Below are 23,430 nucleotides of genomic sequence, written 5' to 3'. Positions count from 1 at the left end.
AAGATTTTCCCTTTATAATATGCGAATGTCACCATTTGTAATTCAGGGGTGAACTTAAGTGGTTTCCACTTTAGTTTGTACTACATTAATTAGGTTCTTCCTCTGAAAAATCAGAAGCATAATAGACCTTACTGTATTGATATGCTTATTATATCACACAGAAGCTTTGTGTTCTCATGATGGGTTACACTGGACTACCTTGGAAACCCGAAACTGACAGTTAATTTTGGACTCACCGTCTATTGAATGAAAGCAAACAACAATAACAGTAAAAGCTGACAAGACATATGTGTAGGATATTGAAATAGTCATATCCTTATCTCAACAGAAACTACAGTGTATAAATCTTTAAAAAAAAAAAACCTGACTATACAAGATCACAAACAAAGAGGGGGAATTAACTTTAGATCATTAAAGAGAACATAGTTACAGGCAGTTGAACTATCTTTCGAAGCCACATGAATTTACACTAATGCTTATAAAGGGTTCTATCACTGTTAAATGCTAGTTTTAAAAAAAATAAACTTAATTACGCTGAATTATTTATCTGAACAACAACAGCAAAAAACAGTACCTAAGTAAGACAGACTGTAAAGGAATTCGATCTTTTTTTATTGAGATAAAATTGACATAGGACATCTTTAAGCTGTGCAACACATGGACTTGATACCTCATATTGCAATATGGTTGCCACATTCTATTGTGTCCTGTACCTACTATTTCCTCTGGTGGGAAGAACAATTAAGATCCAGTCTCCTAGCCTGTTCCATGTTTATAATACAGTCTCATGGTCTATAAGCCCTGAACTGTATATTAGCTGTCCAGGACTTATTTATCCATCGGTTTCAAGGATGTACTCAAACCACAACTCTTCATACTCTCAGCTCCCCGGTAACCACCACTCTTCTGTTTTTTTTTCAAGTTTGGGTTTTTATAGATTCCACACCGAAGAGATTATAGGTCTCTTTTAAAGAAAGAATGTACATATAAAAATCCTCTGTGTTGAATGCTATATGCTGATTGAAGCAAGCTGATAACCCACACAAGCCCAGGCTCAGCAGGATGAATGTGCCTCAGAGAGGCAACCAGCCAGAAGGGATCAGAATACTGGCCTAGGAGGGGCACCTGGGTGACTCAGTCGGTTAAGTATCCCACAACTGATTTCAACTCAGGTCATGATCTCAGGGCCCTGAGATCAAGCCTTGCACCAAACTCCCTGCACAGCTGGGAGTCTGCTTGTCTCCCTCTCCCTTGGCCCCTCCCCCTGCTCTCTCTCTCTCTCTCTCTTTGTGTGTGTCTCAAATACATTAAAAAAAAACTAGCTAGGAGTATGTTCTTTGGGCAAGTACTTAACTTCTCTGTGGCTCTCTCTTCTCACTGAAATTATAGGTAATAATAGCTCCTGGTGTTACTGTGAGGATTCAGTGAAATAACACACATAAAGTACCTAGAAAAGTGACTGGCATACATCGAGCAGGTTAAAATTGGGTGATTATTCTATTTTAAATATTCATGCACAAATCTGACATGGCAACCTTAAGGTTTGGCAATTTAAAAGTATAAAGTGTCCATCTACATAATAGGTAGTTATGCTGATGTATCTTCTGTGCACCAAAGGACAGATAAAATCCAGTGATAAATTTAAATAGTCTCTGAGCCTGCTTAAATGAAAGGTTAAAGAGTCCATCTTTGCATTGCTTATTGATACTCTCAGGTGCTTTCCAAATGAGCTCTGCTCCTTTAAGACTAAGCCAAAACAGATCACCTAGGCAGTTGTAAATGCCATGTATCAAGCATGAAGTCCATCTCAATGGAAACCAAACTTCCTTAAAAAGCCAGATTCCATTTTTATCCACGCACATGCTAAACGAGTCAGCATATGTTCCAAGCATTCTATTGTGCATATTTTAAGCAGACTCTTTTTTTTTTTTTACCATGTGTAAGTTTTCATTAAATTACAAATGAAAAGGTATTTCTTGCTCTGACCAGGAATAATGCTCAATGTGTTGTTGACTCTGCATTCTGTATTTTTCTCAGTCTACCTTTCATCAATAAGTAACAGTGTTGCTTTAACTAAAAAGTGTGGAAAATTCTGATTGAATTTTCCACTTCAAAGTACACAAAATCATTTCATCTAACATGCTGTGTTGGAAAATCTATGCTCCATTCTGACCTCCTGTTGCAGTCTATTTCAAGTGTTGGTGATGCACCGTGTCACACTGCATGGCTGGTGAAGGAGAGTAAACATATTGACGGAGAAATGTTTTGAAAAAACCCCTACTCCACATAGATCCCCAGCTACTGTCAAAAATCACAAAAAAATGTTTGCATTCTGTTTGTGCAAGAGCATGACCAAGCTCTAGGAGAAATTCCCACAATAAATAAGACCAGCTACCTGCATAACTCTCCATCTAAACAAGACAGAGCCGGGCTTGGGGCGAGGGGGATGGGTGGGGGCCAAGATTCAGCCCAAATAATATGCTCAGACGTGTCTAAGAGTAAGACGTTATTAACTGTGCCCTTCCTTTAACCTATTTGCAAGGTTAAAATAAAATTTAGCAGAAGGCATTACCACCACTACTGAGAAGGCACAACTCAGCCGGCAGGCAAGAACACACCGAAGGAAAGGTAATATATTGATTGACCTTTCCTTCCAATTGCAGTCCAGGCAGCTAGCTGTCTTTTTTCATTTAGAGGGATATGACAGCTGACCTAGCTTATTTTCTTAGACTGGCAAACTAGGACAGTCCTTGGACAAGTTAGGCAGCCGAGACCAGTACACCCTACAATGACATAGCACTACAACATTCACACTGTTGTAAGTAGGAAACTCTAAACAATAATGCTGTCGTCGGAGAGCCTTCTGGGTTAGAGCTCTTCTTTCCCCAAAAATGAAAGCCTGCTTATCGGAGAGCAGTGGGGAAGAGGTTTTCCAGGTGTACAGAATGGCAGTCAATATGAATTATTCACAGTCCTTGAAATAAAGAGCAACAGGGCCCACATAATTTCACATTTCCCAAAGAACTTGGTTAGTGGGTATCGCTTGACCAGAAAAAAAAGTTCCTTGACAAAAGGTTCTGTATTCAAGTAAGCTGGATCAGCACATCATTACAAGGGCAGAGCACTTACTTGATGCTGGATTTTTCCCATGAGTAGCACTTAACCTAACCAGAGCAAGGGGCACAGTCAGCAGTGCTCCCTAAAATAATGCGTCCATGGAACACTGTGTGGGGAAACCCCACTCAAGGCATGTGCATAGAACATGCTTTGAGAAATGCATGTTTCACTGAGCCCTCATTTTAGTACAATGGTAGGATGACCATAAGAAAAGCAGAGACCAGGCTACTGCTTCATAATATTCAGTCACTGTGAATTTCACAGTCTTGTATTGTACAACGATGGAACAGCTAGGTGACCTATGCTGTAATTCAATCAAGTGTCCCCTACAACACCTTGCAAGACAGTGCATCTAATCCAAGAGGAGACTGAACACAAGAGCTATACAAACCAACCCCTAGTGCATCCCAATGATGAGATCTCTAAAGAATTAAACACAAAGCATAAAAACACCAGTATTCCATAGGCCTAGAGTTCATGTAGACAAACCCAGTAAACAAAAATTATTACTACATCCGTGTGTTTATAACAGCAATGGCATAATAGAGCTGGGCCCCTAGTTATCAATGGCCAAGACTTATCTTTATTCTCTTTTCACTACTGGTAGATTTCCTGATCTCCCTGAACATATTTCCTGTTTCTGGGCCTTGGATTTCTATTTAGGATGTAGGCAGTCACAAGACACCATTACTCTCAACAACATGAATGAAGAGATAAAGGAAAATGAGAAACGAAAAGTGGGAGTTTGGCTGTTTCCTCCCTGCCTCGCCATTTCACTGTGGTTGAGAGCTAGCCATGGGCCTCTTGCTTCAAGAGTGTATCACTCTCTGGAATTTGCTTTTCTTTTTAGGTTTACTTATGCCCATGGCTTTTTAAATTATTTTTTTTTTAACTACAGTATTTTAGCCCACCTTGCTGGTTTTGATTGTTAAGGTAATAGCAACAGTCTCTTGTCACTGTCTATATCCCAAGTGGAAAAGGAAATCTGAGAAATAGGAGATTTTGCTTCTTTGGAAGTCCCTAATTTTGAGGAGGTCAAACATTTTGAATAAATCAGTAGAAAGTGAGGTGCACAGTATTTAGGTCCAGGGAAAGTGTGTCTCTTCTATGTCACACCACTTGAGCATGGGTGCTGAGTCACTGCACTATTCACCTGAGCTAGGTCTGGGTACTGCTGTGACCCACAGATAAGAAGAGAAATGGGCAGTGTAAACAGATGCACAGATAACCAAGATCTGGGTGTTATCAGACTAAGACTTAAAGATAACTATGCTAAAGGATACAGTTGAAAACATGCGTGACAACATGCAGACATAGGACATTTCTGTATAGAGGTAAAAACTGCAGTTATAATGAAGAACAAAAGGGAAAAGAGAGACTGAAAGACAGGATGCCAGAATGAAATGGACTTACCAGCTGACTGGGCAAAGCAAAGGAAAGTTTAAGTGAAAATGACAGATATTTTCCAAAATGAATCACCAGGAGAAGCTCAACAAAACAAAGCCAAAAGCTAAAACGTGTATCTAAGACCCAGGAGACAGTATAAAACAGCTTACATGGGTATACACTAAGTCCTAGAAAGAGAAGAGAGAAAATGAGGTAGAAGATATATTCAATTGAAAAGACACTGACTTAGGACTTCCAAAAAAAAAAAAAAAATGATGGAAGGCATCCATCCACAGATCCAAGAGGCTCTGTGACTCCTGAGCAAAATAAACACAGAGAAAGCCATACTTGGGTACATCACAGTGAAATCTCTTTTTTAGGTGGGAAGCAGGTAAATATGAGTGTGGGAATGGCAAGGGTATGCTGCTCCCAAAAAATTAACGTAAAAATGTGAACATAGGCAATAGAGTTATCTATATAAGCAGTCCAGCTACCAAAATAATCATAGTCAGTGAGCATCAGCCAGCAAGTGTGTCCAGCTGTTGAGGATGCTCTACCCAAGTACTGTGACGAAACAAACTCCCTCCAAAACCCTACCAGGAGTAGCAGAATCCCCAGGCAAGATAAGAGTAGCCCAGCTAAATGTCTAAATTACTTTTCCAGAGTCGCTGTTTATGTTTTGATCTGTTTTTCTTTCTGCCTGATGGCTAAGGGGGTTATAGAGGCACACAGGATACCGAAATCCTTGAGGGCAAAGGGATGATTTCAGTACTTCCTCTTAAATCTAGAGCCAAATTGGGTAACCTGTACTTAACCCACTCTGTGACCTTTTTACCTCTAAATTAAAAAGATTTCTTCCACCCTTCCTCCAAATAAATTGCTAATCTCATTTTGTCCAATTACCTGTTATACACATCTTTGGCAAGCACAACTCTGATACTCTGATGACTCTGAGAAAAGTCAACAAAATGTAATTTATGACTTTTTTAAAGCCTTTGGATGGGTGGGGATCCACCTAAGGGTAAAAGATGCTGAGCTACACACCATGCAAGGCACCTATGCTTACTTAACCTTTGCCAGCTGGAAAGAAAAAAAAAAAAAAAAGGAAAAAGATCATGCCATAAGAATCTGTGTTTGAGAGGAGCCACGGGCCCAACTACTTTTTCCTCCTTAATGTTTTCAGCCGCAACAGTCAAACAGACTTCAAGAAGAAATTATAGCAACCGAAATTCTGAAAGCCACGGTGATTGTGGTCTTTACAAGTTTTTTCTACTTTTTACCTGTGCTTTGAAGCCCAATCCTACCCTTTTCTTAAAAAACAAAACAAAAAAGCAAAACAAACAAAAAACAAAGGCAAACAAAACCAAATACCACTTACTGGATAATAAATCAGCTGTTGGAAAACAGTGTCAGGAAAGCCATGAGATTCTGAAAACAAAAAAGAGAAACCTAAAACGCTCTGAAAATTGCAACAAGGGGTCTTCTGAGATGTTGCCAAAGCTGGGTTTTTTGTGGTCTGGGGGGTTGTTACATGGGTATAGTCCATGTGTTCACAGACATCTGAACGTTGTAGTGAGGTGTTACTCCTACAGAAGAAGAATGAGTATCTAAGATCTGTGGGGCAACAGCAAGCTTAAAATATGTTACATCTCAGTAAAAATGTGTTTTTAAAAGACCAGGTAGGAATTCTTCAGAAGGCCACAGGCTGTACTCACCTTCAAATCATGGCACTAAATCCCAGAGCCTGACTACAAAATGGACAGTAAGCATATTCTACTGGAACTGAATTCCAAAAGGCACGTTGTAGCACTGCCATTTTTAATGCTTTAGTGCTGGATTGACATCACACCTTGTAGACAGCATCACAGAGAAGAAGCAATTGGAATCCCCTTTCCTTAAAATTACCCTCTGTGTCTATGTAGAAAGATGTTAGGCTGACAAAAAAAGGGGGGCACCTTTTGCCAATTCTTTGGTTGAAATGTTAGGAGTGTGGAATTCTACTGAAGTCCAAATCGTTATAAATCAGGAGAAACACGCTTAGGAACGATAAGGAGAATAAAACACTTTTCCGACAGCTTCGCAGCAGTACAGAGATTGAGGGTAGCGTATTACCAGGTGGAAGAGGGTGGTAGGTAAGCCAAAGGATGCATCTGACACTTGAGGCAAAAAGATGATCCCCTTCAGGAGAGGGGCTGCCTTCCTTGTGAACCCTGAGAAATACTGGCTGGTCTAGGGCATCCCCTAGGAAAGAGGCACAGCCCCTCTTTCTAAAGCTGGTGCTGACAAAGCACCTGACACAGAGGCTATGTACAGGGAGTAACCGGGTCTGCGTCCTGGCTTCCCCTTGTACTCGGCTCAGGAACCTGCACAAGGTTCGGGAACTTTCCAGGCAGTCCTGCCAAAGGCAGAGAACAATCCTGCACAGGCTGCCAAGCAGAAGAGCGCCATAGGAGTGTGGTCCCCAAATTCAACAAAGGCTTCTTCTTGGCCATGAAGAAAGGCAATCCATCATTCGTAATGCGGGAAGACGTTAGGCTCTGGGTGTGATGTCTGCTGTCCTAGCTGTGCCCTGTCAATTGGGGCCCATGAGTTGAGTGAGAATGAACTTCAAAGACAGTTGCCCAGTAGAGGTAAAAACAACAACAACCACCAACCCTAAGAGGGGAGAGGGGAGAAGGGAGAAGAGCCTTCATCCCCCTGTTGCAAGGCTTTCCTTAGGATCCAAACCACAGAGGCCTTTACCCATCTATTCATATCTGACACCGGCTGCTCAGTGTGTGCTCTGCTCTCGTCAACAGGAGGTCGCCTTAAATTCAGGGAGAGCCTCCTCTGCTTTCCTTCATGAGTCGTCTACGCCCCTCAGCCGGTCTTAACAGAAGCAACTAACTGTGGTCAAATCAATAAAGAGGTAGGGTTTTTGTTTTTGTTTTGTTTTTCCCTATTCTTTGGAAACATCCAATAGCTGCAGTGACACGTTTTGGAACGTGTTATATTTCTCTTGTGTTTTGCTTTTGAAGGCTCATAGGTTGCACGATGCTGCTCTGCAGCCACCATAACTGAGGGCCCAGTAAAAATGACAAAAGCTTTTGTGTAGCAGGTGGCCCATCCTGTTCTGTTTCTCGATCTGGGGGTGCTTTGCTGGTTGCCCAGGACTGTTCAGTTTGTGGATATTCACCGAGCTGCATACTTCTGAATGTGTATCATACTTTAATAAAAAGTATTGCACACGTGGACATACCAAACATAAGCAATTTAAAAAAAAAAACACACTTGTCCACGCAGCTGCAAGTGCCAGGCATGTGCCAAGGGCATCACGTGGGGGGAAGCGTCTATCCCTCCCTCCCCACTTCAGTTATACCCATCACGAGGCAGCAAGGCTTCTTGGTGAAGAACAGGGAGCCCAAGCCAGGCTGACCGGGCTTGAATGTGGCCTCCTGTTTTCCTGGCTGTGTGATCTTGTGCAGGCGACTGAACCTCACCCTGCTTCCACTTCCTCGCCTGCCAAGTACTACCCCCCAAGGTCGTCGTGAGGGATACAGGGGTTGGTCCGGTGTGTCAAGGACCTGGGACCACATGGGGCACATGCCCGGGCTGCATAAGCATCAGCTAAATCTCCCTCACACCAGGCTGCTTGTGCTCTGGCCGCACGTGCGTCTCCCTTCTAACCTGTCTCCTGGCCTACGTGTTCTTGCTTGGGGAGATTCGAGGGTAGGGGATGGGACAGAGTTAATCACACCGCTCGGCCCAGAGCACAGGACTCCACCTGTCGGCTTACATACTCGACAATACTTTCCATTTCTGTGCCAAGCGACCTTTCTAAGGCCCCAGATGGATATCTAGCTATTTGCATGAACTCCTGGAAAATGTCAATTTTATTGTGTGCATGTATTTTTTTTTTAAGTAGGCTCCATGCCCAGCATGGAACCCAACATGGGGTTTGAACACACGACCCTGAGATCAAGACCTGGGCTGAGACCAAGAGTCAGACGCTTACCCGACAGAGCCACCCAGGTGCCCCTGGTGTGCCTGTATTTTTAATTGATGATAAAAGTGTGGTACTGTAGAACTGATTTTTTAACCTTGTTTTCACACAGAGACATGTTTTAGGCTCTGCCCTCATTGCTGTGGGTCCCCCACCTCCAACCCAGGTGGCTGCTTCTATCTGCTGGACATTACAGGAAGCCATCCACCCTACTTTCCCAGTCACTCTCTCAACTGCCTACATCCACAGTAACCCTAAACTTTCTGGAACACCAACAGTGCTGCCAGAAGCATCTGTGCACACGTCCTTGGACACAGGCCACTTTTTCCAGATGGAGATGTCGAGGTCACAGGGCAGACCCTGCCTAGGTTAACTAAGAACTTCCAGCTGACTCCCCCAAACAGCGTTATTACTCCATGGATTAGCCACACCAGGTTATTTTAGGACAACCACCTTCTTAATGAGGGAGGTAATGTCATGCCCCCAGCATGCTGATGCCGAAAGAAGAGACTTCTTGGTCCCACAGCTCTTGCACATCTGCCTGACCTCAAAGCCTGTGCATATCCCGTCACGGAGGGTCACGTCAAGGGCATACCTTGCACATCGACCTCAGGTCACACTCCCTCCATTCCGGGCTGCCACACAACTTTCCTGTGTGCACTACGGAACGTTCACATCTGCATTCACACTGCTAACAGTGTCCTGTTCCTCCTTCAAGGTCTAGATGAAAACTCACAAGCTCTAGGAAATCTTTTCTGACTGCTGCTCACAGATCTCCCTCAATTCAAAATCAATACCCAATACCACACTGATCCTGTTTACCATACAATTTATTACTGCCTCAGCTTTACTTATTTTATTTGCTAATTTTATTACATTTTTGAAGGTAAGCACCCGATCCTGCAAATTATTCCCTCCACGCCTAACATACAGCTGAGTGCATGGTATGCATTCATGAGCAGAACAGACTTTTAACAATGCAGACATTTTACTCCCCAAAAATCATCTGGTCCTAACCCTTTATTTTATAAAATAAGAGAAAAATTCCACTTGAATTCATTATTAACTAGTTACCATGACAACAGTAATCATAATTTAAAGGATAGCTCTGATTTGTCTGATATTCCTTAACTGGCTGTGTGGGAAAAACTTTTACACATTATCTCTCATTTAGAACTCAAAACAATCTGATAGAGGGATATTATTTTGTTTCTCCATTTTCGGGTGAGGAAACTGAGGCTTTCTTCAGATGATTAAATAACTGGCCCAAAGTCACAGCTAATAAGTTTCAGATATGGATTCACATTCATTTTAACTGGGCCAAAGGTAATTTGTAGATGGCTGATGTCAAAACAGACAAACACAAACCATAAACTACCTCAAAAATTTCTGATAGAAATCAACCATCTCTTTTAGCCTTGGCAAAAACAAAACAAAACAAAAAAACCCACCCATAATATGACACTTTATGTGACTAAAATACTCCAAGAATAATTATGGCACCTGGTCTTCCCGACCCCTTCCCCATCTTCCAACATCCTTAAATAGAGTAACAAATACTACATCCTCCAAAAAGGAAATTATTCTTTAACAGTTGAAATTCCTGGGACTAGGTGTTCATCACCATCCAGAAACCCAATGCATAACAAAACTCAAAATGTAGACATTTTAAAACCAAACTCCTCACTGCTCAAAAAAAAAAAAAAAATCAACCGATTTTTTCTGCTACTACAGACAGAAACACGATGCCCTGATTCCTATTGTCATTATCCCACTTCATCTATGCAACTGTGAACTCAGCATAGCTTCTTGTCCCCTCTCAACAGTGGGTTTCTAAGGTCTCAAAGACATTTACTCTTCACATAGGTAAAAAATGAAAAGAAAAAAAAGATCAATTCTAAAATGTTTATGGTCATGAGAAAAGAAGACCATCTGCTCTGAGATGGCTCTGGGCTGATTTTCCCAGCAGGGCAGTCCACGTTTTATAAACCTTATTCTCATTAGAAAAAGGTAGGAAAAATTGCTGGGAATTAGTATAAAGGATTTTCAGGCCCTACAGCAGACTACCACAACATAGTTTAGAATTGTATGCGGGTTTTTGGTAGTTGGATTACCAGGGCATTCAGGTCATTCGGTTTGTTTTTTAAAGGAAGATAGAATGTTACAATACCTTTTCTGGTTTTGAACCCCTATTTACTCTCACAAGCTCGAACTGTAAGTACAATCTTTATGAACCTATTTATTCTGAATCAGCAAAGCTTCCAATGGAAGACGACAGCTCATCTAGAATAAATCTTCATCATCCTTTTGGGCAGAAATGCCAGAGGATTTGAAAAGTAATCCTCTGTACTCTCCTGTGTTCTTGCCTTGTGTACCTCCTGTCTCCCCAGATCGTGTCCCTGGTGCTTCCATAGCAAATTGATTTTTATTTAACAGAGGCCTTTACCACTCCACAATAACTGCTCTGCGGTCTTTGAACTATTATTCCTATCGCCCGTTTTGCTTCATTCTTTGTTCATTTACAGTGTTTACAGCATTCATACTGGGGGAGAGACAGGTGAGCATATTCTCAAAGTGAAAGCAAATATTTAGAAACTCCCAGTGGACAAGCTTAGCCAATCAGAGGCAGATTACTTACCCTTGATTTCTTCCTAACCCTTTCCTCTTATTCAAATAAAACAGATTTAAAAGCTTGTTTTCCTATACTTAGAGCACCAAAAAGCTTTCTAAGAGGGGGAAAAAAAACCCCAAGCTAAAAAAAAAAAGCACCAACTCCTTGAGCAGACAATGAGCCCCTATGTCTGGTCCATATTTTCCCCATAGCTTTAATGCAATTCTGTTCTAAAAATTAACTTCCACTGAAGACAGTGATAGAAGACTGCCTAATAATAATGGTCTGCAAGTAATGAGGAATGATGTCATTGGTAGAGGGATTTTAGGATTGAGAAATGCCATTCAAAAACCTCAGACTAGATGGTAAAGTGACTAGTTATAAATAGCCTTGAGGGGAAAAGAAAAATAATTGCTCCATTTGATTAAGAGAACATTTCATATACTCTCATTTAATAGAGGAGAAAAATCTAGAGCAACGGAGGCTCCGTGGTAGGTGGCTACCCAAGAGCTGGCTTATGGCAAAGTGCAAAGTACAACCCAGTCTAGTATATTCTATATTGCTACAGGGGAACTAAACATTTCTAGCTGAGCACACTTCTCTTGAGATTACACAACACCGACTCAGAACAAAATCAATGCCCTCAGAAGATTTGGCAGCTGGTTTACCATAAATTGTTTCTGACCCCCCACAACATGGGCACCTATAATTTGCAAGGGTTCTTTACTGCAGCTCGGGTTATTGAATTGAAAATGATACACCACAGATTCTAAAGCAATGTGCTTATAATGAAAGGTCACTGGCTACACAGGCGCACATTTCCATTTACTATTTATCGTCCAAGTAACATACCCACACAGCTAACAGTGGCTTCCCCCAACACATCTTAATGCTAGGAAAGATTCTTAGGCCCTTCTCAAATTTCTAGTACTGCCGTATTTGGGGCGAGAAAGGAGTTGACCTTTAAAACCTACTAGGTAACATGGTTGAACCTATTCACATAGCACATTAAAGCACCAGATGACTTCTTTACAGTAGTTTAGTGACTTTCCTCTTAAACTCTATCTGGAAGGGAAGGGTTCTCGCTCAAAATAAAACAACAAAACAATTTTCTTCAGCATTAAAAGAAAATTAGCTAACTTAGAGTGTAATATAATAACACACTACATGGTAAGGCACAGTATTTCTGAAATGTCAAGGGAGAATGAAATGAATACAGGATAAAAGAAAGAGGAACCAAAGCACGTGCTGAGTGGAGTCCTTAGGCGTGAAAGACCTGGTATACTTGGAGCTGTGCTCTCCTTCACCAAAATTCACCTTACATGAAACCATCCAACTTATTCAAAGCTGGTTTATATCTTCCCCTCCCACACCAAGAGAACTTCCAAGACTCCATCATAAGGATTATGAGCCAAAGCGAATTATCTGGAGAGCTTGGGGAGGGGGCACTCTAGGCACTTAATACATGTAACACAGGGTTACGGATCCTGGAGTTCACTTTCAAATACTTTACCAGAGGCACTGGGGTTTTCTATGTTGGTTTGAATTATCCCCTGTATAGTCAGTGGCCCTGATCACAATTTACTCCCCCAGAGTGGTCAACTAGTATTACATAAGAGGCATATACATTTCAGTTAACCCTAGAGAGTTTGCCAAGTGGCATAATGAAATAGGCTTTCAGTGCTGAAATGAAAATCAGTGGCTCCCTGATTGGCATGATGGATGTTAACAAACAGGCAGTCATCATTGAAACTAGAGGTATTTAGGGTAAGTGGGCAAAATCAATCTAAAGACATTCTTCACCCTTGCATGAACAGTGTTAAGGATCTAGGGAGCCTATAACTTGTACCCTCAGGATTGGCCCCTGAGAACCAAATGCTCTATAGCCTCATGTCTAGGAACTGGGTTAGAGGAGCCCTGTTGCTGGATGCCCACTACAAGCGTGAGAGAACCCTGCCTGTGGAAAGCTGTCAGGTCATCGACCTTGAGTGGAACTTTCCGAACAGATTTGGTTGGAGGACTTCAGAGGCCAGAGAGTAGGGATTTCCCTGGGTTTATTTTTTTTTTTAAATTTTTATTTATTCATGATAGGCACACAGTGAGAGAGAGAGAGGCAGAGACACAGGCAGAGGAAGAAGCAGGCTCCATGCACCGGGAGCCTGACATGGGATTCGATCCCGGATCTCCAGGATCGCGCCCTGGGCCAAAGGCAGGCGCCAAACCGCTGCGCCACCCAGGGATTCCTCCCTGGGTTTATTTGACAGGGTGCAAGACGCTTTGTGCCTATTTGCTAGTACATGTTTGTCAATGCAAATCCGTGTGCAGCAGGACTGGCCCGTGACTTACCTGAGATGTGTGGGGTTAGCAAGCCTTAACCCAAAACCTCACCCACTTTTCTGTGGCTACTGCTATTCATCAAACAGAGCATAAGGGTTGAGCATGACCCATCGCTTCTTGGCCTTCTGACTAAGATCAAGGGAAGAGCTGAGCATGACCGAATTGGACTGAGTATTCCCAACCGGTACACTACACTAACTATGGCCCTGGAGGCCTCCCCTCACCAAGTTGTGAGTTTTCAGGAGCTGTACAAGTCAGCTGTTTAAACACAGTCATTATTAAGAGTTAGAAATATCTAAACTTATAATGAAATACATTCTATTGGAAACAAAGGTAAAAGATAATCAAAACTGATTCGACTTCTGATTTCTTTTGCTATATTTTACTAGGATTTAATATCAAGTTCATCTGTAGGGTAGGAAAAACTATGTACCGGTGCTCTACGTGGCGTCCATCTCTTCCCAGCTGTGAGGTCAGCTTTGTCACAGCGGCACTTGAAAGCCAGCTGTGGTAGGAGTACCCACAGAAACCAGCAAATACTACCTATCAGGGTTCTGATGGTTTTCAGGGCTGGTTGTCAAACCCACAACTGCACTGGTATGCATGGTCTTGAATTAATACAGCAGACTTTGCTTCCTCGTAGGCCTTCACATTCACCAGCACATGTAAAAACCCACCACCTCATTTTGCACAGAGGAACCACACCCCCACGCACACCTGCCGCCTGGGGCGACGGGACACACTCACTTTTGAAGCAGCTGGGTCCACTAGTCTCTGCCGATGTCGGGCTGAGTTGAAGTGGCTCTTCGGAGGCTGCCCTTCCTGACAGTGAATGGAAGATGGGGCATGAACGAGCGAGGGGAAGGGGAGGAGGTGGGGCATGGGATGATGGGAAATGGTCAGAAAAGGGAGAGGGACAGCGTTTAACGGCACTGTACTTGTTTCTTTTAGCCGACATCCAATAATACCCCCATGGAAGCACATGCCACGTTCAAATCCTTTTGTTAAACACCAGCCTTAAATATACACCTGAGTAATAAAGTTAAGAATGCAGCCCAGGATGCAGACATTGCCCAACAAATCTTCATTCTTCCCTTATCTGATACTTTCTCTGGCTGTACTTGAAGGACACCAAGGAAGACTGGAACCCGATTTCCCTGAACACTGAAGTCAATCTTCCCAGAATAACAAGAGGCATTAAAGGGAACTCTTGGACTTGCCACTCATGTAAGTATCAGCAGAATGACATGGGAATCACAGCCTTCCTCAGAAACATGGAAAAACCTCCAGCCTCCCTTCATCATCCTGGAAGAACTCCTGGTGCCCGGAAACCACCAAAATTTCTGTCCCTGAATGCAATTAAATTTTATTGGCTCCAACAGAGACTGAGCTTTAGTACTTTAATCTATGAGGAAGGGTGCTTTTTCCTTAGACCCGTCCTATGAATGTTCTTGTATATAGAGATGGATCCCATAGAAAGACCCAACACTTCCCATCGTTTATTCCATGCCAAACATATACATAAAAAAATCCAAGAAATTATATTTTAAAGGGCAAGTTTAGAATAGAGGTCCATGTCAACTGTACAGAGTTTCACTTCTCCATTCCTTCAAGAATTTGAGAAGCAAACAATCGATCCATGGTGAGCATCAACTTCAGTGATAGGAAGATGAAAGCAATGGAGAGAAGGTCTTAAACATCCCTGTGCCTAAAGCCCCTGGTCCAAGGGAGAGGCCACACAGGGAGCAGAGCCCCTCGCATGAGTGTGATAGTTAGCTCAGCCCTGTTGACACAGCAGAGTACAAGGCCTTCTACTGAGGTGAGAATGCAGCATCTATAGTACAATACTTAACAATTCTTCTTCCAGGGATAACAGCTCTATTACTTCTAACACGTGGATCAATCACATCCACTTGAAATGCCAACAATCACTACTTTGGTGTCCAACATATAATGCTTACCTTTCAAAAAGGAAATGTCATTAAGTAGACTACGAGTCAGAATTATGTTTTTCTTTAGTAACTGCCCTGCCAACATGCATTCTTTCCCTACTCTCTTCTGGAAGAATCCAAGGAAACAGTTTTAAATCTCAGATGACCTAGAAAAATGGACCAAAGGCTTAACAGCAAAAGTGATGCTCATTAATTCACTGAATATTTGGCAAAACAGAAACAAATAAAAAAAAAACTGAGTATGACTTCTCACTCAAAAGAATCAATAGTTTCGCAGGAGAAATGCCATTATGACTTTTTAAAAAAAGGATTTTATTTATTGTTTGAGAGAGAGAGAACGTGAGCAAGGGAAGAAGGGGCAGAAAGGGAGAGGGGGAAGCTGACACCCCCCTGAGCTGGGAGCCCTACCACAGATGGGCTTGGGGCTCAATCCCTCGGGATCATGACCTGAGCCAAAGGCAGATGCTTAATGGACTGAGCCACGCAGGTGCCCCTACTCTATGTTTTATAAATCACGAGATTATGTATTTAGTTGGGTTTGAAAATTCTCCTTTAAATGCAATGGCTTATCAGAAAGTGGTTTTAATTTTTTTCCCTAAAAAAAAAAAAGTCATTAGATATAAATAAATAAATAGCCTCATTAATATATCTGGAGATCTATCTGCCCTTATTAACCTTCCTATGAAATGATTACAACTGATTTAAGAGTTCCAATGCACAGTGCCAGGCTTCCACTTATGAGGAAAAAAATTAATCTTGGCGTTAAATATACAATTACAGTCAATGTGCAAATTAACTAAATCGTAGACCTGTGGTTTATTGCTCTTCTTCTGACTGCAAGGTGAAAGTGGTGTGGTTTTTTTTTTTTTTAATTAGCAAATTGCACCATGAACTCAGCAGGGGGCAGATGTTGATATTAAAACTAGAATCTTGATGTTCAACTCCCCAGCAGAAGGCCAGTTTAAAGAGACTAAGCATATCCTTCCGGGAGGAGGGCTGGGGGGAGGTGGCTTTTTGAAACCTGGCTTCCATTTTATCTCATTTATCATCAAGTACAATGAGTCTGTAACAATAGTCTGCTTGCAGTGAACAAATATGGGTATGAAATAATCAATACATTTATACAGATTCTGGTAATACATCTTAATAGAAACCAAAGAACACCCTGGAGTATTGATGTCATTTTAATGAATTGCATACGGGGTGAAAATAAAGGAATTGTGAGCAGCTCACACCAAGTTTTTCCTCCCTGTGACTCCTATCTTAAACTAATCTTAATTTTCAACAGAATTCAACAGTTGCATTGCACTCTACCACTGGAAAAAAAAACAAGTCAGTCATGGTCAGTTACTCACATATTCTGGAATCAGCTGGATGATACTGAGGCTTTGTGGAAAGATGTACATAGCTAGGGACTGGATAAAAACTTTTGAGAAGAATTTAATTCATTAGAAGCTAGACACATCTGCTTCTTCACTTGAGGGAGACCTCAATGAAGGCATGTAAAAGCTCCTTCTTTCCTTTTTCCAGTCTTGTTATAGGCCAGATTCCCTGACACAACCAGGAGAAGTACAGACAATGCACCTCTGAGCACAAGCAGTTACATAAAGTCAATTATTAAATACTTGACATTTTTTAAAAAGCAAACAGGGCTCTTATTAACGGCAATGCAGGAAACCAACATCTTATTTTTTAAAAAAAGATTTTATTTATTTGGTTCATGAGAGACACACAGAGAGAGGCAGAGACACAGGCAGAGGGAGAAGCAGGCTCCCCACAAGAAGCCCAATGCGGACTTGATCCCCGGACCCCGGGATCTGACCCCGAAGGCAGACGCTCAACCACTGAGCCACCCAGGTACCCCGGAAATCAACACCTTATATATATAAAAAATTGTACCTACAACTTCCCATGTTCAAGAAAAACTGAATTCTAACATTCAGGCTAATGTGAAAGACAAAATAGATGACTTCATTTTCTTTTCCCAAACTTTTAGTCCCAAGAAGCCATTTTTCCTCCAAAATGACAGCCTTCAGACTCTGGTATCTGTCATCCCAAACTGAGACATCAGTCTCCGGGTAGCATTTACCTCCTGGCTAATTCCATCAACTTCAGCAAAATAACAGATTGGACCTGGGTGGCCCAGGGGGCTCTCTACAGAGCAGCTTATTTACATACGTAAATAGAGGCTCTTTACTGCAGGGGGGTGTGGGGACAAGAGAAGGAGGGGTGGAAGCCTCACCATCGGTTTCATGGCAACATTATATTGCTTAGGTTCACTTAACCAAAATCTTTGTGCCATCATAACCACCACTAATAAAAGTAGCAGCCCTCGGTTGTGTAAATAAACTATTAGACAAAAAATGACAAGGGAAGTGTTGACATGTGCATAATCTGGAAACTTAATGAGACACACTTCAGGTCCGTGCTAAATGCTTTCGTCAAGACTCCTGTTAAGTAAGTCATTTTAGAAATCATAAACATCCCTTAACACTGCAGATCATACTTTTTAAAGAAATTATTGTTCCCTAAACAGTACATATCTGATAGCATAGTACTTTAACCTAATTTGCATCATACAAAGACACTTCAAAGAATACTCAGTGGAAAATGATTTATCAGGCATGAAATAATGGGTGTCCAGTGAATTTAGTGGCTGATGTCGGATTATAAAATAACTAGTTCTTTAAGTCATGGATAAGGTACTCTACCTCAAAATTAGAGCCATGAGAAAAATTCTAAACCAAGTATATCCACAATTTTAGCATTAATCCCATGGTTAAAAAAAAAAAACTACTATCAGACATCTCCAGCCTAGATCTTTTAATACACGAAAACAAACAAACAAAATAAACATAATTGTTTCAAGGGCTCCCAGACAATGTCTTTTAAAAGTCCATTCAAAACAATTTTAATTCTGGAAAGAATCATATGCATTCTCAGGTAATAAGATTTTTCACCAAACTCTGAGACATCCTTTTGCCTGTGATGAATGTGTTTCATCCCCAACCAAAGCCCCTGCTAAAGAGTTGACTAAAATACAACAACACTCCTGCAAACGGGCCCTAGTAAAGGAGCCCCTGCACGTATATCAAGCAATCGAGGACCATGCAAAGTCAAGAAAGTTCCTTAAAATAAATTGACTCCAAGAATCCACAAGCTGGGGAGATTTAACAATTACCAAGCATATCAAAATACGAATCAAAAAACCCAAATGAACATGCAAGAAATGTACCATTTAGAAGCTACAACACATTTTCGAGGAGGACGTTGTAGGATTCTAAATCCCATGGAATTAATCCCACTATAATTTATGAGAACTTCCATAATTTATAACTTGGTCAAGATGAAAGTACATCATTTTTTTTTCTTTCAAACTTCTGGCTGGAGTTAAGAGTCACCAAAATGGGGTAGTGGAAGGGATATTCCCACCTGTGAAAGCAAACCCCCAAAACAATGGCTAACTTGTGTCACTGCGATACTCAGAGAGAAATACGTTTCACCTCCTTCAACAACACGTGACTCTTACTGCTGGCAAGGCACACTATTTGCTCATCTAGGATAGTTTCTTTTTAAACAAATGCCAGGCTCTGGCTGCCACATCAGATGGATTTGACCTACGGTTCAAAACCACACTAAGGAAGCGGTTCTTAGACCATAATAAAGCAGGAATCTTTAGACTCTGCAGCTTCAGGCTGCGACCCAAATGTCAATCATTCACTTACTCATATTTCCAGATCCATGTACTCTGTCTACTATGACATCTACTATGTATACTACTCTTAATTATTTTTTTTAAATGAAATACTTCAATTTTTAATGATAGCCTAAGTAATAGTATCTTGAAATCTTGGCTTTGTTGTTCCAGTTACAAATGTCTCTCCTTCTCTCTTTTTTCGTTCTTTTAAAGATTTTAATTATTTATTGGAGAGAGAGATAATGAGGAGAGGGAGAGGAAGAGTTAGGCTCCCCGCCGAGCAGTGAGCCCAATGCAGGACTCGATCCCAGGACCCCAGGATCATGACCTGAGCCAAAGGCAGCCGCCTAACCGACTGAGCCACCCAGGCCGCCCAGTTACTTTTCCTCTAACATATATTAAGATAACTACATTGAACATTATATAAAAATACCTGTGTACTGACTCTAGTCCTCTGTGTACAACCGGTGGTGTCCACACGGGCAGCAGGGAGCAGCCCAGGCTCTGCAGGGAGATCTGGAGGGCAGGGTGGGTGGTGACCCCAACTGGGCATTTATGACTCTGCCCTCACCACATCTCCCCCTCAACCCTAATTGCCTACTCTGAGATGTTAAGCAGGAATTGCAAATTTTACAAGCCCATGACACGATTCTTGATGTGTTGTCCCCCGCACTTCTCTCCTCAGTGGCCTCACCGCCATCTTGCCTCAACTCCTACATTCAGCCAACTTGCTCTAAGCAACGACCTGGCATCAGCCTTGCTGTCACATTCTTAATCTCAGTTCCCGTGGTCCAGACACCAACCCCCTCCTCCCCCATATTTAATCCATCAGAAAATTCTAGGGGATTTCACTTCATGACGTATTTCAAATTCAACCGTGCTTGCTTTTACCATCAGCATCTCATCCAAACCATTTACCAGTATCATTGGCTCGGGGGTGCTGTGAGAACATACCACCATCTGAATGGCTTCAACAGCAGACACTTACTTCCTCACAGTTCTGGAAGCCAGAAGTCTAAGATCAAGGCATCAGCAAGGTTGTTTCCTCCTGAGGGCCGTGAGGGAAGGCTCTGTCCCAGCCTCTCTCCTTGGCCTCTAGATGGCCCTCCTCTCCCTATGTCTCTTAACGCTCTTTCCTTCCCACAGGTCGCCTCCTTCTCCAAATTTCCCCTTGTTATAAGGACACCAGTTCCACCTGATTAGGGACCACCCTAACAACTTTCTTTTAACTCAATGACCTCTGTAAAGACTCTCTCTTCAAACAACGTCCCATCCTGAGATACAAAGGCTAGGGCTTCAGTGCATTTTGGGGCAGACACAATTCAACACATACTAGCATCCCAGTCATCCAGGATCCAGCAATACCTCACATCCCTTCTGCTCTTTTGCCATCGGTAGACTCCACTTTCCCAGTGGCAGACAGAGCCACACTGTAAAACACAGGTAACATTCCTTCTCTCCAAACCCTCCAGTATATTTCCCTTCTACTCACCCCAAGTCCTTTGAGGGCCTGCAATGCCTCAAGCAGCCCAGCCCTGGGTACTTATCTGGATCCTGTGGTCCTCATCCCATCCCAATCCCCACTGCTCTCTGGTCACACTAGTCTCTGTGCTGTTTCCAGAGCTCTTCAAGCACATTCCCAACTCAGGTTCCCTGTGATTCCCTTCACTAAAAAACACTCCTATGAGTACTTTTGCAAAGCATGCATGACTCACCACATTCAGCAATGTTAAAATGTCCCTTCCCCTAAAAGACCACCCATAACTCCTTTCCACTTCTTCTCCTTTACTTCATAAAAGTTACTATTCTGTGACATTATATTGTACATGTACATGTTCATCTTTTTTTTTTTCCCCCTCTAAGCTCCACAAGGCCAGGAGTTTGGTCTTGTTTATCCTCTGCCTGGCACTCGGTGGATGCTGGATAGATAATTATCAAATCAATAAATGAAGCAAATTTACAGACACGATGCACAATTATACCAGCTCATTCACACCCAATGTTTCAGCCAGGGTTCCTGCAGCAAAAAGAGTGCATAACTCAGACTGGATGATTTGAGACAAAAATTGATAGTGGAATTATTTACAAAGAAGTAAAAAGAGTAGGGCTCCTTCCTCACACCTAGGCCAGAAGAGGCAAAGGGAGGAAGCTGCTTTCAGAACGTGCAGGACAGAGCTGGGTAGAGAGGGTCACCTGACAAGTGCCCTTAACTTTCAGAAGAGCATTCAGTCAGCCTGGGCCTAATGCCACAGGAAGGGAGCCAGAGAATGACTTCTATCACATTCTCTATTCCCCCTCCCTGCTTCCAAAGCCGCTGCCCACTGGACCTAAGCCAACCTGACACCAAAGGGCATGGAGCCTTTTGATGCAAGTCTGCAGGGGAGATGGGTAGTGGGAGAGAGCAGAAGCAAAGAGGGAAGGAGGGAGGGAGAGAAGGAAAGAGAGAAGTGGAGGGAGAGAAGAAGGGAGGGAGAAGAGAGAGAGGAAGTAAAAGAAGAGAAGTGGGAGAGAAAGGGAGAGAGGAGACGAAGAGGAGAAAGAGAGGAAGGGAGCTCGGTACAAAGTGATTTGGGAGTCAGAGAGAAGCTAGAAGGTAACCATAGGACAACTGAGCCAAAGTTAACACCAGCAAGCATGGGGACTGCTTCCCTTCTCTCTTCTCTGCCCAGTCCAGACTCTGAAACAGCATGTGCTGTTCCACCTTTAAAATTGCCCTTGCTAAATAACACCTGACAAAAGGTTGGTATCCACAGGATATAAAGAACTTATACAACTCGGAATGCCTGGGTAGCTCAGTAGTCAGGGCATGACCCCGGGGTCCTGGGATCGAGTCCAGCATTGGGCTCCCTGCATGAGCCTGCTTCTCCCTCTGCCTGTGTCTCTGCCTCTCTCTGTGTGTCTCTCATGAATAAATAAAATCTTTAAAAAAAAAAAGAGTTTAGCAACTCAATGCCCAAAAAACAAATAACCCCCTTAAAAAATGGGCAGAAGACATGAACAGCATTTCTCCAAAGAAGACACCCAGATGGCCAACGGACACATGAGAAGATGCTCAACATCACTTATCCTCCAGGTAATGCAAATCAAAACCACACTGAATTACCATCTCACACCTGTCAGAAAGGCTAAAATCAGAAACACGAGAAACAGCAAGTGTTGGCGAGGATGTGGAGAAAGAGTAATACTCATGCACACTGTCGGTGGGAATGCAAATGGGGACAGCTGCTATGGAAAACAGTATGGAGGCCCCTCAAAAAAGTCAAAAATAGAACTAACCTACGATCCAGTAACCTCGCTACTGGGTATTTACCCCCAAGAACACAAAGACACTAATGTGGAAAGATATATATCCCTATGTTTATGGCAGCTGTATTTACAGTAGCCAAAACATGGAAGTAGCCCAAATATCCAATGACAGATAAATACATGAAAAGATGCGAGACACACACACACACACACACACACACACACGAATATTACTCAGTCATAAAAAGAATGAAATCTTGTCTGCAACAACATGGATGAATCTAGAGAGCATAAGGCTAAGTGAAGTCAGTTAAGAGAAAAGCAACATATGATCTCACTCGCAGGGTGGGACTTAAGATACTAAACAAATGAAGAAGGAAAAAGGACACAAACCAAAAAAACAGACTCTTAACTATAGAGAACAAACTGATAGTTACCGGAGGGGCGGGGGACACATGCGAAGGGGGTGAAGAGCATACTTATTCTGATGAGCGCTGAGTAATGTGTCCAATTGTTGAATCACTAGACTAAACATCTGAAACTAATAGAATACTGTATGTTAACTATACTGGAATTAAAAATAAATCCCTGCCCATAAAAAAAAAAAATGCCATTGCCAAACTGCCTATGGTACCAGCATGAGCACGAAAGCACGACGGATGTGCCCGTGTGTTTGAAGGGAGCAGAGACAAGCAATTTAAGCAGAGAAGCCATGTGGTACGATTCTCCTCCGGCTCCTGCTTCCCAGAAATACTGAAGGGGTAAACCAGGTATTATCTGTAAAGCACCACATATCTAATGACAGGGGTTTTGCTTTTGCCAAGGTTTTGCATTCATGTGATATCCTTAGATTTGCAGTCTCAAGTGAAAAGAAAATCCTGGGATTGGATTCCTAAGGAAATTCTTTACCTTGAATTTGAAATCACTTCCCAGCCCAAGAATGCTTCAGTTTGCCTTATAAAGTTATTCAATCTTAGGAAAGGGGGAAAGCACTCTGCAGCCCAGCAGGAAATGCAGACCCGAGGGCCAGGGTCATCCCATTCCTGATGGGTGATGGAAGGGGGTCCCAGTCACTTAGCTCTGCTGGACCTCAGCATCCACA

The 23,430-nt window shown here is 42.3% G+C and overlaps 1 protein-coding gene across 8 annotated transcripts in view; it reads right to left on the bottom strand.

Annotated features, from left to right (window-relative positions):
• The window catches only part of MAST4 (microtubule associated serine/threonine kinase family member 4), a 544,916-nt gene that overhangs the window by 274,369 nt on the left and 247,117 nt on the right, over nt 1-23,430 (bottom strand). For 3 of the 8 annotated variants that reach the window (XM_049103363.1, XM_049103372.1, XM_049103368.1), the window contains exon 4: nt 14,181-14,255. The exons of the other annotated variants lie outside the window; for them this stretch is intronic. In XM_049103363.1, the coding sequence (XP_048959320.1) occupies nt 14,181-14,255 (75 nt within the window). The remainder of the gene's footprint in view (nt 1-14,180; nt 14,256-23,430) is intronic. 8 annotated transcript variants of the gene reach the window in all.

This window comes from Canis lupus, chromosome 2 (assembly GCF_003254725.2).
Source record: "Canis lupus dingo isolate Sandy chromosome 2, ASM325472v2, whole genome shotgun sequence".
Classification (NCBI taxonomy): Eukaryota; Metazoa; Chordata; class Mammalia; order Carnivora; family Canidae; genus Canis; species Canis lupus.
The sequence above is the reverse complement of the archived record's forward strand: the minus strand, read 5'-3'. Positions and strand labels throughout refer to the sequence as shown.